Raw genomic sequence first — 17,151 nt, forward strand, 5'->3', positions numbered from 1 at the left:
GTCGCGTTTGCGACGTAGCGAGGCGCCAGGGGCGCGCTCGCTACATCAGCAGCGGCGCGACGCGTCTGGACGCTGTGCGTCCGATACGTAAAGATGGCGCCGGCCATGTAGAATGGCCAGCGCCATCTTGTACGGACGGAGTCCGTACTAGGCCATGGGGCGTCTAAAAGAGACGCCCCTTTTTTAAAATGGGACGTCCTCCGGACGTCCCAAAGGGCTGTTTAGAAAGCCCCTAAGTGTCACCATTATAATGAGGCTTGGGCACGGCAGCGCAGCAGCACACACCATTCATTTTTCTAATGGAAGGGGGGGTCCGGACCCCAAGAACCCCCCCGGCTGGAACCCCCCCCCCGGCTGGAAAGATTTGTTCAGAGGGTGTTTGCCTTTGTCATCTTCTGAGGGTGAGAGAGTGTGATTTGCCCAATGTCTGCCAGTTGGTTTCCATGGATGAGCAGGGATTCGATCTCTGGTCTCTAGATTAGTAAAGTGTTCAACCCACTTGTTACCCAAAGAACAGGTGGGGGGGGGGAAGGTGCTGGGTGGACCCCACCAACTGTCAGCATTACTTCAGACATTGTGGAAATTAGCTTTGCAAGAGATTTGGGAAACGTTTGAACTGCATGTACCAGCCCTAACTGGGAGGATTCCAGTTTTTGGGTGAATTAAGGACGTTTTATTTATTTTTAAAAAAATATGCAGGGTGCAATCACAGCATGAGAAATCAGTTCACACAAACACAGCATACAGAGCTAACTGAAATGGAATATGGGAAGAGGATAGTGGAGTTTTTAAGGGTTTCAGTGGGGTTATAATTACCTGTCCGAGTAGAAGACCATAGAAAGCCAGAGTGGCTCAGACTGGGAGGTCTGAGGGTGACACAGAACATACACAGAGTGCGAGTGTGTATATGGGCTGGACTGTGTGTGGTTTTAAAACCATATTTATTTATACTTTGGAGCTAACCCTAGACGATGGGCTATTTAGCCAGGTAACAAAGACTGAATTACTTGTTCCAGGAAATGATAATGGCATCCACAGCATTCCTATCATCTACTAAACTAATGGCTTGATCGAAAAAAGATTAGTTTGGCAGGACAATAATCTCAGAATCACTGACAATAATATTTGAGAATTCCTGGAGAAGTCTTAGAAGACTGAAGGAGGGCAATTGTTGTCCCCATCTTCAAAAAGAGGAGAAAGAGGACCTAAACAAATTACTGCACAGTCAACCTGACATCAGTACCAGGAAAATGGATGGACAATGGATCATTAAACAGACTGTCTGTAAACAGGCTGCATCCACACTGCAGAAATAATCCAGTTTGACACCAATTTAACTACTGGAAGAAGGAAGAGCCCTCCCTCCAATCCATCTGCCTTGGTCCAGGTCTCAGAGGGATAGAAGAACCACTGGACCTCATCCCCTTTCCCTCCACCATTCCCTTCTCCTTTTGTGTCGTGTCTTTTAGATTGTAAGCCTGAGGGCAGGGAACTGTCTGATTAAAAATAATAACTGTAAGCCGCCCTGAGAGCCATTAGGACTGAAGGGTGGGATATAAATACCTAAATAAATAAATAAATAACTACCATGTCTCAGTGCTATGGAATTCTTGGATTTGTAGTTTGTGAGTTATTTAGTCTTCTCTGGCAGAGAACGCTGGTGCCATAATGAACTACAAATCCTACAATTCCATAGCATTGATCCATGACAGTAAAGGTGGTGTCAAACTCTATTATTTCTGCAGTGGGGATGCAGCCTAAGAAAAGAAGGCTGTGATCACTAAAAGTCAATGTGGGTTTCTCAAAAACAAGTCATGCCAGACTAATCTTATATCTTTATATAGAATTACAAGCTTGATAGATGAACAGAATGCTGTGGATGTAGCAATCTTGCTTTCCATGATATTCTTGTAAACAAGCTAGTAAAATGTGGGCTAGACAAGTTAGGTAAATTTGTAATTGGTTGACTAACTGAACCCAAAGGGTACTCACCAATAGCACCTCTTTATCCTAGAGAAAAGTGACTAGTGAGGTGCCAGAAGTTCTGTCCTACTATTCAGTTTCTTTATCATTTATTTGGATGATGGAACAGAAGACATACTTATCAAATTTGCCAATGACACTAAATTAGGAGGAGCAGTTCATACCCCAGAGGATAGGATTAGGATTCTAAGTGGCCTTAACAGATTAGAGAGCTGGGCCAAAACTAAAATTTCAGTAGAGAGAAACATAAGGTACTACACAAGTAATCTTAGTAGACAACAAGCTAAACATGAGTCAGCAGTGTGATGTGGCAGCTAAAAAAGCCAACGTTATTCTAGGCTGCATCCATAGGAGTATAGTGTCTATATCAAGAGATGTAATAGTGCCAGTCTATTCAACTTTGGTCAAATTTCACCTGGAATACTCTGTCCAGTTCTGGGTGCCACAATTCGTGAAGCATATTGACAAACTGGAACATGTATAGAGGAGGGCAACCAAAATGGTAAAAGGTCTGGAAACCATTTGAAGTGGCTTAGATTGCTGGGTATGTTTAGCCTGGAGAAAAGAAGGTTAAGAGGTGACATGATAACCACGTTTAAATATTTAAAAGGATGTCATGTTCAATCAATCACTCAGTCAATCATTATGGTCATAGACCAGCACAAAAAGAAAGAAAGCAATTTTTACCATTAGGTACAATCCGACAAAATAGCATAAAATACAGAATGATATAAGATACAATAATAGGTAAGATACAATTTGATAACATGGCCAAGAGCCCTATTTTCATGTCAGACACAGTGATGGAGGGCTTTTCAGTAGGAGCGACGTCACAGAAGCTAAAAAGCATGCAGAAGCTCATTTGCCATAAACCAGGGGTCACATTGACCCAGGGAAAGGGCTGTTTATCCCAGGAGACATACATTTCTGACACTGGCTAAAGATTCACAATATAAACCTGGTAATATCATCATGCAGTTATGAAGTTTTGAAGTATCTCTGTAGGACAGCACCAATGGATTGTGCAAAGTCAATGAGTTCGGGTACCACCTATTTTCAGGGTCATAATACAGTCGGCTCTCTGTATCCACAGGGGATTCATTCTGGAGCCCCCTGTGGATACCAAAATCCACAGATGCTCAAGCCCACATTGTCCCCAAGGGCAGTGCATGCTCACAGTCATGCTGCCCTTAGGGACAGCCCCCGTTTTCCCATGGCCGTGCATATACACATGGCCACACCATCATTGGGCACAATTTAATGGTGGTGCAGCTGTTACACCCCTCTGATGTAGTATATGAATAAAATTATTTTGTTTATTTAGTGTGCATATTTTCATTCGCACATCATATTTTAACATTTTATAAGGAAATAACATAATTCAAATTAAAACTGTTTTATTTAAATAAATTCTGTATTTAATTAAACACATGTGTAGATCCTACATGTAAAAAAGATTGGGAAGGGAAGGAGGAGAAGGAACCAGGGCCTCCAGTTTCATGCCCCCCTTGAACAACTCTCACACTCTTCCTGGGGGTCCTGTTGCACCATTTGAGAACCATTGATATGCCATATGTTTGAAATCATTTTTCCAATATGGTGTTGGCCATTGGACTATGAGCATTGGACTATGACTCTGGAGACCAGGGTTTGAGTCCTGGCTCAGCCATGGAAACCAGCTGGATGACCTTGGGCAAGTCACACTCTCTCAGCCTCAGACGATGTCAATGGCAAACCTCTGAAGAAACTTGCCAAGAAAACCCCATAAGTTGCCATAAGTTAAAAACTACTTGAAAGCAGATGTCAATAACAATTGGCCATACAATAGTGTATAAAGGACCCATTCCGCACGGGCGTAAAGTACGTCCCTGGGACATACTAGGGTTAGGAAATGGCGTCCTTTACGCACACCCCTAACCTTAGTACATCCTGGTGATGTACAAAATGGTGGTGCCCGTTCTACATGGGTGCCACCATTTTGACGTCGCGCACGTCCTGCAACGGAAGTGACATTGCGAGTGCGCCATTGGCCACTTGCGGCACCACATCTGGGACGCAAAAAGAAGCCGCTTTTTGCAGCTTCTTTTTGTTGCGTCCGGGAACTGTGCAGTTTGGCCACTGCGGTTCCCGGATGCAGCAACTGGTGGCACTGGCAGAGTGCCCATTTTGGGCGCTCTGTAACGCGCCAAAGTGAAGAATTGAGTTTATATGTACAGTATATATAAGAATATATATAGTGTATATATGTGAGGAATGGCCATAGTTGTTTCCTTTGAGCTTCTCTCCATCTTACCAATCCATTTTCTGTGGTAAAACTATACATAGTTGGATGAGAAAGCACTTCAGAAGATAAGCTATCAGGAGGAAAATGACAGACATAGACAACCTTCAGTGCCACCTCATCCACACATTTTTATTGTGGGAACATGTAACGACTTATTTTATATGATGGAGCAGTTTCATATTTAATCAAAGAGCTGTGACTATCTTGTGTTGTTTGCTCCTACATGCTTATGTTTTAGGTCACATACTTGGAGAAAGTCCTGATATAAATTAAACCAATCAATGATACTTGCACTAACTGCACAATATATAATCAGTTTTTGATGTCATCAGAAGGAAGACTGGTGGTATAGGTTGGATATTAGAAGAAATATGCTTCCATGGTTTGCTCCTACTTCCAGGGTCAATTTTAGAGAATAACACTGTTTGACTATTCCTCAGCTCCTTGGCCCCTATGATCTGTGGTTCCCCACTGCCCTCTGGTTCTCTATCAGTCAAATAGTCAATGGATTTGGACCAAAGTCTCACCAGTATACGGATAACACACAGCTTATACAGTCCCTATAACATCTGGATCAGGTGGGGCTATATGAGTCTTTGACTGATGGCTAGATGCATGGGTACACTTAATAAGGGTTAATAAATTGTACTGAGCTGTCTTTTATCAGCATGGAAGAATTGCGCTAGTCTTTGTTGTTGTTTTGTTAACAGGGCAGTTTTAAGGTATTGGTATTGGTATATAGACTCTTTAACAGCCTGGGACCAGAATATTAGAGAATTCATTCCTTATCAATTTAGACAGTCTGAGAGTAATGGAAGTGCTCTTGCTCATTCTGCATGGCTACAAGGTCCACTTGGAGCTAAAAGTATATCTTTTAGTGTGTCAGTTCACTTTTTGCAGAATTTCCATCCAGCTAATGTCAGGCATGCACCAATATAGCTTTAAAAGTTCTGGAAGCTAATCAAACTTTCCCTAGAGGCAATACACAGAAGAGTTAATACAAAAGAGATGAGTGAATGAATGATATTTGAATTGAGGGCCATATGAAGACGAACCCCAAATGGGGAAACATTAATCATGAGGAACAGATAATAGCCTAATTGGAATGCTACAATGCTTACAGACAGATGCAACTTTAGTGCCAAATGAAATATGCCAGCAAATATGGAAAACAAAGTGGTGGTCAGCAGACTGGAAATGCTAGATATACATACCAATCCACAAGAAAGGAAATACAAAAGACTGCAGCAACTATAGGACAATAGCACTAATCTCACATGCAAGCAAAATAATGCTCAAAATTCTGCAGCATAGACTCCAACCATACATGGAGAGGGAAATTCCAGAGGTGCAAGCAGGATTCAGAAAAGGAAGGGGCACTAGAGACCACATTGCATACATGAATTCCAAAAAAGAATCAGCATATGTTTCATAGACTGCAGCAAAACATTTGATTGTATAGATGACAAAAAAATATGGAATGCACTCAAAGACATGGGGGTGCCACTACATCTGATAGTCCTGATGAGGAATCTGTACCAAGGATCAGAGGCCACCGTCAGAACAGAATTTGAGGAAACAGAGTGGTTCCCAATAGGCAAAGGGGTCAGGTAAGGCTGCATGCTATCACCCTATTTGTTTAACCTATATGCTGAAAACATCATAAGGAAAGCAGAATTAGAAACAATAAAAGGAGGAGTTAAGATAGGAGGAAGCAAGGTTAACAACCTAAGATATGTGGATGACTCCATAATATTAGCAGAAGACATTCAGGAACTGGAACAGTTTATAAGGAAAGTCAAAGATAAAAGTGCAAAGGCAGGTCTGATGCTGAACATAAAGAAAACAAAAATAATGATTACAGAAGAAACACACAAATTCAATCTAAATGAGGAAATTGAAATAGTTAAAGAATTCCCATATCTAGGATCAGACATTGACCAGAATGGAGACTGCAGTCAAGACATCAAAAGAAGACTAGGAGTGGGAAGGGCAGCTATGAAAGAACTGGAGTTTCTCAGTTCCACAATCTTTCAACAGCTTCTAGTTTTCCACTAGTAGGCAGTAACATCACTATAGCTATAAGTTTATTAGCTGCTCTCATGAGCATGCTGGAAATTCACAGTTATAAGCATTATTTGCTGCAAAGGCAGTAAAAAGATCCTTGTGCAAAGAAAATCACTGTCCCCTCCTCCAAGCCTTTCTTAAGGGGACTGGGGTAGAAGCAATTTGTGCAAGCAGAATCCTTCCCACTCATGCAAACTGTCTGTGCCAGTTGATCCTCCTCTTTCAGTACAGCTCCCTTCCAACATGCCCTTGCCTTTGACCAATTTCCCTTTCATGAGTTTTATTTTGAGTACATCTTACCAAGAACAATAAGAACAACTTCCTTTATGCAAGAAAGCTAAAGAGGAAAAGAGCAGCTATGAGAGTCATTCCCCTTCAATGCATATTAGATAATATTCTACTTTGAGATGCACATTCAAATTTGTGGTCCTGATCAAATGGCTTGTAGTTCCCTTTTCTGAACAGAAGTGGGCCAACGAGTACAAGAAGCTGCTATATAAGATAAAAATATCCAGAGCTGCCTGTGTGATGAACTTTGCTGGATAAAGTTCATACCTGTGCTTGATGAAATTCACAGGTGATTGCGCAGGCCAACTGTGACAGCTGTCAGTAACAGGAAGGAAATGGTTTAGGACTATATACCATGTACTGAAACTAAAGGCATTGCATTTAGACATATACCATCTACCATTATGCATGAAGTTCTCTAAGGTTATTACTCAGTTACTTTTTATACTCTAGAAAAGATTATCCTAATGACAGAGTGGCAAGTAAGTTATGGGCTCCAGGTAATTTCATTTGGTTTTCTTTACTGAACAGGATGAATTAATGAGACTTGTATCAGAAGGTTGTCCAGCTCTCCTTTACCTTAATTTATCACACACAGATATTACAAATGGGACACTAAGACTTCTGCCAAGGTAAAAACATGTTGTCCATTTATAATCAAATGAAAAAGTATAACCTTGGCCACAAAACCGAGGGTTGTACTTCCTTAAAAGACATTACCCTCCCTCCCATCATTATGGGTGTTCCCTTCAAATGTGTAGTTTTTGCTGACTTGTGAATGCCCTTAAAACATTTTCCTAAAGTAACTTTGTTGCAGAGCATGATGGCTGTATTTCTAATGTTAAACTGTAATTTTCTTTCTGCAGGCTTTCATTTGTGATAATTGTAGGATTGCATTACTTATTTATTTCTGCTACAATATAATTGCATAACATTGAGTGAATAATGAAAAATAGCTGTATTTGCATTATAAAAATATATGAAAACAGATGCCAATGGTATAATTTCAGAGTACAGTAGTATATATCTGCCTTGTCTAGTCCACCTTCTTTGTCTGTCACTGAATATAATTAATGAAGCCTTTCTTGTTGTAAATAGTCATGCAATGGAATCCTTTGCTTGTTTACTCATCCTCAGTGGGACTTAACTCCCAGGAGACTATGTTTAGCATTGCTGCTTTACACTTTTATGTGGTAGCTTTATTCTGGAAACAATTACATGAGTAAGAAAAGTTTAACAATTTAAAAAATTCTTGTATTTTTTAACAGCATTTGATAGAATTCTTGTTATGACCTTAAACACATACAACTCATAATATCAATGTGAAGTTAGTAGTATAAAGTTGTTCTCAATATTGTTAATGGCTATTATACTTCCAGCTTAGTTTATAAATGTACAACCAAGCAAAATACATTTTAAATCAGATTTTATCTAAAATATAATATGCAGTGTAATTCTATGCATGCCTACTCAGAAGTAAGTCCCATTCAGTGCAGTGGGGCTTACTTCCAGGTAAGTGAAGTACTGCTGCCATCAGTGCTGATATTAAACAGTATAAAGTGCACACGACAAGGAAAAGTGAAGCACTGTATGCATTTTATTAAAGTAGAGAGTAATTCCCTGCTAAACTCCACCATCCACCCACATTATTAGCAATTGTATTAGCTACAGTATCAGATTGCATCAGAATTCTATACATACAGTTATAACAATTGATTTTTCTTTCTTTTTAATCTGGTAAAGGGGCTTTCCCAACTTACAGTATTTAAGTTTAGCTTACTGCAGAAAATTCACCGACAAAGGTTTACAGTACCTTGGCTCTGGAAGAGGATGTCACAAGCTCAGCTATTTGGATATTTCGGGCTGCCTCCAGGTTTGCATTTCAGTTTTCTCTTTCATACTGTAGGGAAAGAAGTCTTCTAGAGGTCTGGCGACACGCAGCACTCATGGTATACTAAAGGAGTACAAGCACTGCAGCAAACTTTTGAGAGGTTTTAAATTACATTACCACAGCTGCTTAAATTTTCCCGAGGAACAGCACTATAGGCTTTTGGCTTTCTTCCAGTGGGTGTCTTAACTATAAACAGCCAGTCCTTATTGCATAATGAAGACATGCATTACTTTGAGGAGTGGACTTGAAACATGCTTACTATGTGCTATGTTACTTCCATGTATACAGTTTGGAATTCCAAGTCTGCAGAATGTAAAAATACTGATATGTCCTCTACTGAGTGAGCAACTAATAGAACTTTTTGTTTGGGACAGGGTTTCTTGTATATTAATTAATTAATTAAAAAAATCAAACTGGCAATGAGCTTTCAAATAGCCTTTTCCTTATTTTATTTTGTAACTTATTTCATGGTAACTTGACACCACTGTTTCAGCAGGGAATTCCACATATTCATGCTCTTTTGGCCAAAATTCTGGACATCTGGATAATGTTAAAGGATTTTTAAACTCCAACAAGAAATTCCCAATTAAACATTGGCATATAAACATTATGGACAAAAATTAGAGTTTTATAGAAAGGATAGTGAGCAATAATACCTATGTAACATTAGTACATGGCCATAGAAGAAATGTGAATCCATGATAAGGATTCCTTCTGGATCTTCACCACACCCAGTCTTCGATGCAAAAACTCTGACATTATTTGTCTTCTAATGACATTCTGTTGATGAGTTCAATGTCTGAGTGATACCTGGGACAAGCAAGTCAATATCTCTCCAGTTCAGTTGGCCCTGAAGGCACAATCTACTTACATAGAGCATAACTGCTCTCCATCACTCAGACACCACTCTTGGTATCAGTCATCCTTCTGTCACTCTACAAACCTGGGGCATAGGTTCCATGTTTCCTTTTACTCCCAGTCTCCAGTACATAGCTTGAGCTGAAGAGCTCACTTCCATCACTACTCCTGGTCCCCATATTATGCCTAGGATTCCAGTCCATAGGTCCCATGAGACTGCATCTGTCAAAACTATTATGCTGCTCACAAGGACAGATTACTATCTGATTATTGCTTTCCTTATATTAGGGCAAACATTATTGACACAGTTGTCACAATAGATCTCTCACTGTGACTCGCTACTGCCCTTTGCATATTCAACGAATAAATCTCTCCTATCAGAAGCCATTCTTGCACTAGGCTTGCCTTTGGTTCCATTGACTCTCATCTGTGGCAACTGCTATTTTACAACCGCTTGCACTCTCAAGTATCATAGCTTTGGATTCAGAGTTGATGCTGACTTTTCCAGCCAGTTGCCAGCCTCCTAAATTTATGCTTCTAGCACCTTCCGTACTGAGTATTATTTCCTATTTCAATGGTTCTTAACTTTTTCTTTACCAGGGATCCCCTTTAAATATATTTTGTTGCCACAGACCCCCAAGACTTAACTCAATATCTAAAACCCATAAATAATAATAACAATAATGATGATGAGGAGGAGTGAATAATTAACAATTACACTATCAATCATTCTCTCAGAAGTGCTGGAGGTGGGAGGAGGGAGACTTTTCTCTTACTTTTCCCCACCATCTTGCAGCTGGAACAGATTGAACAGCAACATGCAGAGCCAGACAGCTAGGTACCCATTGCCTTGGCTCCTGTCTCATGGCCTCTCCACTCCAAGGAAAATGTGAACCTGAGCAGCTGAACAGTAGCAGAATGGCCATGTGACAGGAGCCAAGGCAAAGCCTGGCTAGGCTGGGCCTACATGGTGCTGGTCAATCTGCTCTGAGGCTGGAGCAATTGAACCCTGCTCCCTGGAAACAGGTTATCATCTAGCACTGTCCAAAAAAAGCACCTGTGCATATGCAAGTCAATAACTCTACCCACCTTGCAGCCCCTTCTCGGTCTCCTCCTCTCTTGATGAAGAAAGCAAAAAAAGGTGGGGTTTGAAGTGTTTCTGACAGGAGACTGCACTGCTTCCTGCTGGAAAGGTGGGGAGGGAGAGGGAGACAGAAGGGCAATATGTGGCTGGCTGAAGTGGTGGACCAAACCACATTAGAGGATAGCAGTACCATTTCTTTCTAAGGGGAAAACATCCTCCTGTTCCAGGAGAGGATCTTCTGTAAAGAACCTTGTTTCCAACAGATCACTAAATTTCTCCAGATGTCACACTGTAGTTCCAAAGTAATGGCTAACACTATAGTAGTTCACAGATATATATATTTTTAAAAAGACATCTTCCATTTCATGGCAAGGAATTATTCAAAACAAAAATAGATTATTCCTTCAATAGGATACCAACAGCCCATCAGGTCCCAGGCTTTAAACAGGAACTTCTTTAGTTAGAGAGATCCTCAAGATCCTCTGCAGAGTACCAACAGAAGCAATCACATTCTGCCAGGTCTCCATCCTCCAGCTTGGATAAGTGACATCCTTGAATCTTCCAAACCCATCTTCTGTTTTTCAGAGACAGACTCTGTATGCTGTATTATCACTGATACCAGGGTATATCCCATCATTGGCTGGTAATATATAATCAAATTCAGTTCCATCACCTTCCTCAGATAAGTGGTTGCAGTTCTCTTTCAGAATGAGCATGAGACGGAATCAGTTGGATTCTGCTGCAGATACTTCAGTGTTTCCAAGGAAGTCAAAACTTCACTTAGGGTTGTCAAGCAGGTACTTTTTCATCACAAGAGTTCAGAATGATTTTTGTACTGGCATCTGGGACCTTCAGGGAGACTGATTCATCTCCATCAAATGAAAAATGGCAGTTTCCATAATATCATATTATGGTTTCACTGCTGATTGTTGAAGTGTGCCACAGGGAACTGGCTCTTGCAATTACATGTCCTCCTTTGGTTTTGTTGTTGTTGTTGTTGTTGTTGTTGTTTTTACTGAAATCCATGGTGGATCTGGCAATCCATCTTTGACTTGGATGAGTCATTATTTCCCATTGCATTAATAGCTAGTTTCCAGTCACTGATACCAATTGGGATCACATTTCAGAATTACATGCAAATTGTCATGTAATCCTAAACAAACTGGATAAAAAAGACTAAAATAAAAGTCTGAATCTTAGCCTGCCATTATCACCTTTAAAAACATCCCTCCACTCATTGCACATTTCCTTGACCTTTACTTTCCATCTGAATTGTTCTGTATCCTACCCAGAAAATAAGCCTCTTTTATCTTCTACCAAGGCCCTTATTAGGGTCTCCTTTTCTCATTTTGGTGCCTGGCCAGGTCGGTTACCAAACCTTTAACAATATGCTACTGGCTGGACAAAACACCTATTCATTTTAATCCCTGCCATTCCCACTTCTCCATCAATGCCAGTTTGAAAGTCAGAAAGCCCATGTGAGTGAGTAATATTAGAGGGTATACTTCTTATTCTTATCTACAAATTAAGGGTTGTTCAAAACAAGGAGATGATGCTGTACAGTAATTCCAAGTAGTTTCTTTGATTTTAAGAAGAGTGTTTGAATCCAGAAAACAGAATTTGGAAATACTGTAGTTAATCAGCAGTTGTGAAAATGATTTTATACAGAAATGCCCAATCAGAATCAATAGTATCAGTTCATTATTCTTGATGGAATAGCAGGCTAATTGACAGACTTTTAGACTCCTCTCTATTTAATATATTTTTAATTTGGCACTGGTTCTCAGATTCCAGTAACCATATCACTCAAGCAGTGCAGAAAATATATAGCCAAGAGAAAATGTGTTATCTGCCACAAGTTAATTATGGAAGCAGAGTTGATTATTGTTAACACTCCATAAATTTCAAATCCATCTGATATCATATAAAACAAGTATTTATTTATTTATTTATTTATGTTATTTAAAATAGTTCTGTATTGGCTCCCAGCCTACAAGGGCTCCAGAGGCTATTGTATTTGGTAACAGCACTGTTCCTTAGTAAACTTCCTTTCTTTCTTGCAAAAGTGAATTCCATAAGATATTGATCAAAACCAGAAATCACAAGCATTATAGGCAAAAATAAGAAACTTTCAGATTGTGAAACTACATGCAGAACATACAGTTCATGGAGACATAATGACCCAAGCTGTGATGGAATATGATGGTTTAATGGCCATTTTTGGGAGGAATCTTTTATGACAGTATAACCTCTAGGTTCTCTAAGGAGGCTGCTCTTAGATCAGAGAAACCATCCCTGTTCTTAGGTGGAAAGGGAAAGCAGTAAGTGTACTCTTAGTTGCCAGTAATAAGCAAGAATGCCTCTCTTGTGTATCAACAGAGCAATCTCCACTCATAATTGGGAACTCTTGGTTTTGTTTTTTAAGTGCAGATAGCGTCATCATTTCTGAGAAATTAATTTAATCCTTTTTGTGTATTTTATGTTCTCCAGCCATAAAGCTATTTCTAACTACAGTGTTTAAAATAGTATTTAAATACTAAACTTTAAAAACAACTTTAAACTTTAAATACAAACTTTAAAAATGATGTTATTACTTATTAAACTCCAACTCTTTTAGACAGAATCAGGTATTCCATAGATCTTCAAAATGTAGTGACTGTTTTTACCTGATATTTTACAGCACAATTGTGGTATATATCATATATCATTAGATAATATAATATATTTTTAAAATAATGTAATAATTATTTGTATATAGTTTGAGGGGGGATAATGAGGCATAACTATGTTCCTTATGCAAATAATGGAGCAACTGACAATGCCATTAGAGTTCCATAAGTCAGAAATGACTTGAAGGCACACAACAGCAACATGATTATTATATTGCTTATGATTAATTTCCTTTTAAAATTGTTTTTTAAAATCAGATTACAGTGGAAGGCTTCAGGAATATTGGCAACAGCTGCAGTGGTATCCAGTATCTAACAATTAATGAAATGCCCACTTTAACCGACAGATGTGTTCAAGTAAGAAAATAACCCTCAACTTTTCTACAGCTTTCTATTTAAGCACTTGTTTGGTAGCCATAGGGAAGAACAGAGAAAGTACTATGCAGGGAAGTGAACAGACTCACAGAAGAGGGACACAGTGCTCTTTCTTTTCTCTGCATATAGTATACAATTGCAGCAGATTGCTGAAGGATCCCACTCTCACACCTAGTACTTTTGAGGGACTTATTTCATGGCTGTTTTGTACATGAGAAGTTAGTTTCCCAGAAAATATTTTCCACTGATATCATCAAAATTGAGTGCAATTCTATTTTATGTCAGAACATTGAGTAATCAGTAATATTGTATAGAAACAAACATCCACACCGATATGTTAATCAAAAATTTATTATGTTTCTGCAATTTGGATTTTGATGGAAGGTGTTTTGTTTTTGCTGCAGTACAAGAACACAATATTGAGCTGGTGTGGTATTTTGGTACCACTTCTAAATATCTGTGTTCATTTGGATGAGATAAGATAGAAAATCCAGTATTTATTTTTGTAAAATCGTTTTTTGTATTAATGCAAGGAAATATATGTAAACATTTTACTTTTTTTCTTAAAGGCTTTAACTGAAAAATGCAAACAAATTGTGTCTGTTGAATTCAACGAGTCTCCACATGTTTCTGACACAGGTTTTAAAGCACTTGCTGAATGTAAACTTGTTAAAATGAGGATAGAAGGTTAGTGATTTCCTGCAAAAATTGGTCATATGTAACACTGGGGTAGTCCACACTGGCCAAATAAAGCGGCTTTTAACCACTTTGAAGGGTGGGGTGTTTAAGCACAAGGTGAAAGCGAATGGAAAACAAAATGAAGCTACACTCGGGGGCTAAAAAGTGGAGCAAAAAGAAGCTGGGATACTCTGACTCAAGGCATCTCTATGGCTGATCATACAGGAGGGTGTCCAACAGAATGACATCTGGGTGGGAAGATGGAGGTAATTGGTGGTGGGTGCGATGGTGCGCATGCATGGCGGGAAGGCAACAAAAAAATAACCATGCAGTGCGGCTTGATGCTGCGTGATGTAGACAACCCATGGGTGTTTCACCTGCCTTTAGAGTGTTCCATGCAGACAATGGGGTTTTTACCAGCTTTCAGAAAATCTAGGATATTGTTTTGCGATTGAAACAGCATTAGATTCTGGACTAACATGACTAGTTTGCTGTTGTATTTTTTCACAGGGAGTAATCGTGTTACTGACCAAGGTTTCAGAGTGGTGAGCAAATTCTGGTCCACAATGAAACATATTTGTGTGGCTGACTGCCAGAAAATAACAGATGTAGCTCTTAAGCTAATTGCACCATTGGATCGTATTATTGTACTGAATTTGTCACATTGCATAAGGTATCATTTTTATTCAGATGACAACTATTCATTGTAACAAAATTATCACTATTGATTTTTTTAGGTCTGATTTTAGTCACTTAAAATAAGACACCCTTATAGCTCCCACTTGTAAGCCACTGTGCCTGTAAACAAGCACAAGGGGCCACAGGATTCTACAGTGGTGTAATATCACAACTTGTCAGCCACCTAACATATTTTTTGGCTAAACACACCATGAGCAAAATATTGGGGTGTTGTTGATTTTGGTTTTTGGTATTTCCAGTAGTAATCGAATAGGAGCTGTTATAGAATCATAGAATAATAGAATCGTAGAGTTGGAAGAGACCACAAGGGCCATCCAGTCCAACCCCCTGCCATGCAGGAAATCTCAATCAAAGCATCCCCAACAGATGACCATGCATATGACCCATTTCCTATGTAAAATTATATGTATAATATCATGCACAGACTATAGAAATAGGCTCATATGAGAGATAATGCTACTTGCCCACCCCCATCATGGTGAAGCTGGGGTCTGTTTCTCCTTTACACACTGATCCAGCAGTACATAGTAGAATCTTTAAAACATTTATTCATTTCAATAGAACACTACAAACAACTTTATTGGATAAAAAGGGGAACATGCTCAGCCTAGATGCTTCTTGTAAACCTCTAAGTGGGACAGGCCTAACTCTTAAATTATTTACCTTAGTCCTGCTGACGTTAGGACTAGGTATGTAAATCCAAGTACTGAATATGAATGTTGAAAATGATTATTTAATACTAGATTGGTATTTTATTATTAATTTTAATAACAAATGTTACTATATTTGCCTGCAACCAGTCCTTGAAATGTGATGCCTTTTAACCGGTTGGGCTTTACTTCTTAACAAATATGTAAAATATGTTTACAGCTAATCTCAATTTTAGTTTGTAGATCTATAAATCTTCACAACTAAAAAAATAAAAACCATAAAATTAGCATGGCAACTTCTACCTAAGACACATATTTATAGGTGGAGAGGGATTGACTCCTCTGTATTTCAGTTGTTGTTGATGGTATATTAGTATAAGTACTATTAAAACTTATTATTAGTATTATATACAATATGAAAGAAAGTATTTTTTTCATGTTTTAGAATCAGTGATGCAGGAATAAAATCATTTGTTGATGGATCATCAGGCTCAAGAATAAGAGAACTAATCTTGTCCAACTGTTCCTATGTCACTGACAGCGCTGTTCTAAAAATAGCTCAAAGGTACCATACTGTAACATGTTATATTGTCTGATGATACTTAGCAGCTATGAACACTGAAAGAGGGTTTTTTTTGTATGCTCATTCTAACTTGTTCTCTTTCCCATTTAATGCATGTGTCTTTGGACATAATACACCAGAGGTAGGGTCCCCTGGAGCCCATGAACGGTGCTTAAAGGGGGCTGTGAGACCTGGAGTCTCTGATCCCTCTTCCTCCACCTCCTCTTTCCTAACTTGTTTTATGTGTAAAATTTACACATGCGTTGAGTTAAATATTGAATTTATTTAAATAAAACTGTTCTAATTTGAATGATGTTATTTCCGTATAAAATGTTAAAATGTGAATATACATCAATATGTTAATGAAAATATGCACACTAAATAAACCAAGTTTCCCCCCTATATTTAGGGATTCAGCATGTATTAGGTTGCATTCTCTCTGAAAATGCACGTTCACTTTTTGGGAGTACTGGATTTATCTTTGATCCTGGAAGCCCTGGTTTCAGCAGTGACCAGGAGCACTTTTGCGCAGTTAAAACTAGTGTCCCAATTGCACCCATTCCTGGAGAAGTCAAATCTGCCCATTGTAGTACATGCCTTGGTTACATCCTGTTTGGTTTACTGTAATGTGCTCTATGTGGGGCTGCCTTTGAAAAGTGCTCAGAAATTTCATTTTGGCCAAATTGCTGCAGTCAAGTAGTTAACTGGAGCCAGCTATAGGGAGAACACAACTTTCTTGTTGCAGTAGCTCCATTGGCTGCTGGTCCATTTCTGGGCACAATTCAAAGTGCTGGCTTTGACCTATAAAGCCCTATACGGCTTGGGTCCAGGTTATTTGAAGGACCTTATCTCCCTTTACAAGCCCACTAGAGTACTGAGATCATAAGGAGAGGCCCTTTTTTCTGTCTCACCTCTCAGCGTCATTTGGTGGGAACAACGGAGAAGGTCTTCTCGGTGGCTGCTTCCAGGCTCTGGAACTCTCTCCCGCTCAGGTTGGCCCCATCCTTTTGGCAGCTGATAAAAAAATTCCAATGCCATCAGGCTTTATCAAACTGACAAGGGT

The 17,151-nt window shown here is 39.2% G+C and overlaps 3 protein-coding genes across 6 annotated transcripts in view; 1 reads left to right on the plus strand and 2 right to left on the minus strand.

Moving 5' to 3' along the window:
- LRRC17 (leucine rich repeat containing 17) overlaps positions 1-8,691 on the minus strand; it is a 23,277-nt gene extending 14,586 nt beyond the window's left edge. The window contains exon 1 of the mRNA XM_042468673.1: positions 8,436-8,691. The gene's annotated coding sequence lies outside the window, so the exon portion shown is untranslated. The remainder of the gene's footprint in view (positions 1-8,435) is intronic.
- The window catches only part of ARMC10 (armadillo repeat containing 10), a 310,309-nt gene that overhangs the window by 54,794 nt on the left and 238,364 nt on the right, over positions 1-17,151 (minus strand). The window lies entirely within an intron of this gene.
- The window catches only part of FBXL13 (F-box and leucine rich repeat protein 13), a 74,188-nt gene that overhangs the window by 34,760 nt on the left and 22,277 nt on the right, over positions 1-17,151 (plus strand). For all 3 annotated transcript variants that reach the window (XM_042468668.1, XM_042468669.1, XM_042468670.1), the window contains exons 11-16: positions 7,154-7,254; positions 8,366-8,495; positions 13,383-13,481; positions 14,069-14,186; positions 14,688-14,850; positions 15,972-16,091. In XM_042468668.1, coding sequence (XP_042324602.1) covers positions 7,154-7,254; positions 8,366-8,495; positions 13,383-13,481; positions 14,069-14,186; positions 14,688-14,850; positions 15,972-16,091 — 731 coding nt within the window. The remainder of the gene's footprint in view (positions 1-7,153; positions 7,255-8,365; positions 8,496-13,382; positions 13,482-14,068; positions 14,187-14,687; positions 14,851-15,971; positions 16,092-17,151) is intronic.

Source organism: Sceloporus undulatus, chromosome 5 (assembly GCF_019175285.1).
Source record: "Sceloporus undulatus isolate JIND9_A2432 ecotype Alabama chromosome 5, SceUnd_v1.1, whole genome shotgun sequence".
Taxonomy (NCBI): domain Eukaryota; kingdom Metazoa; phylum Chordata; class Lepidosauria; order Squamata; family Phrynosomatidae; genus Sceloporus; species Sceloporus undulatus.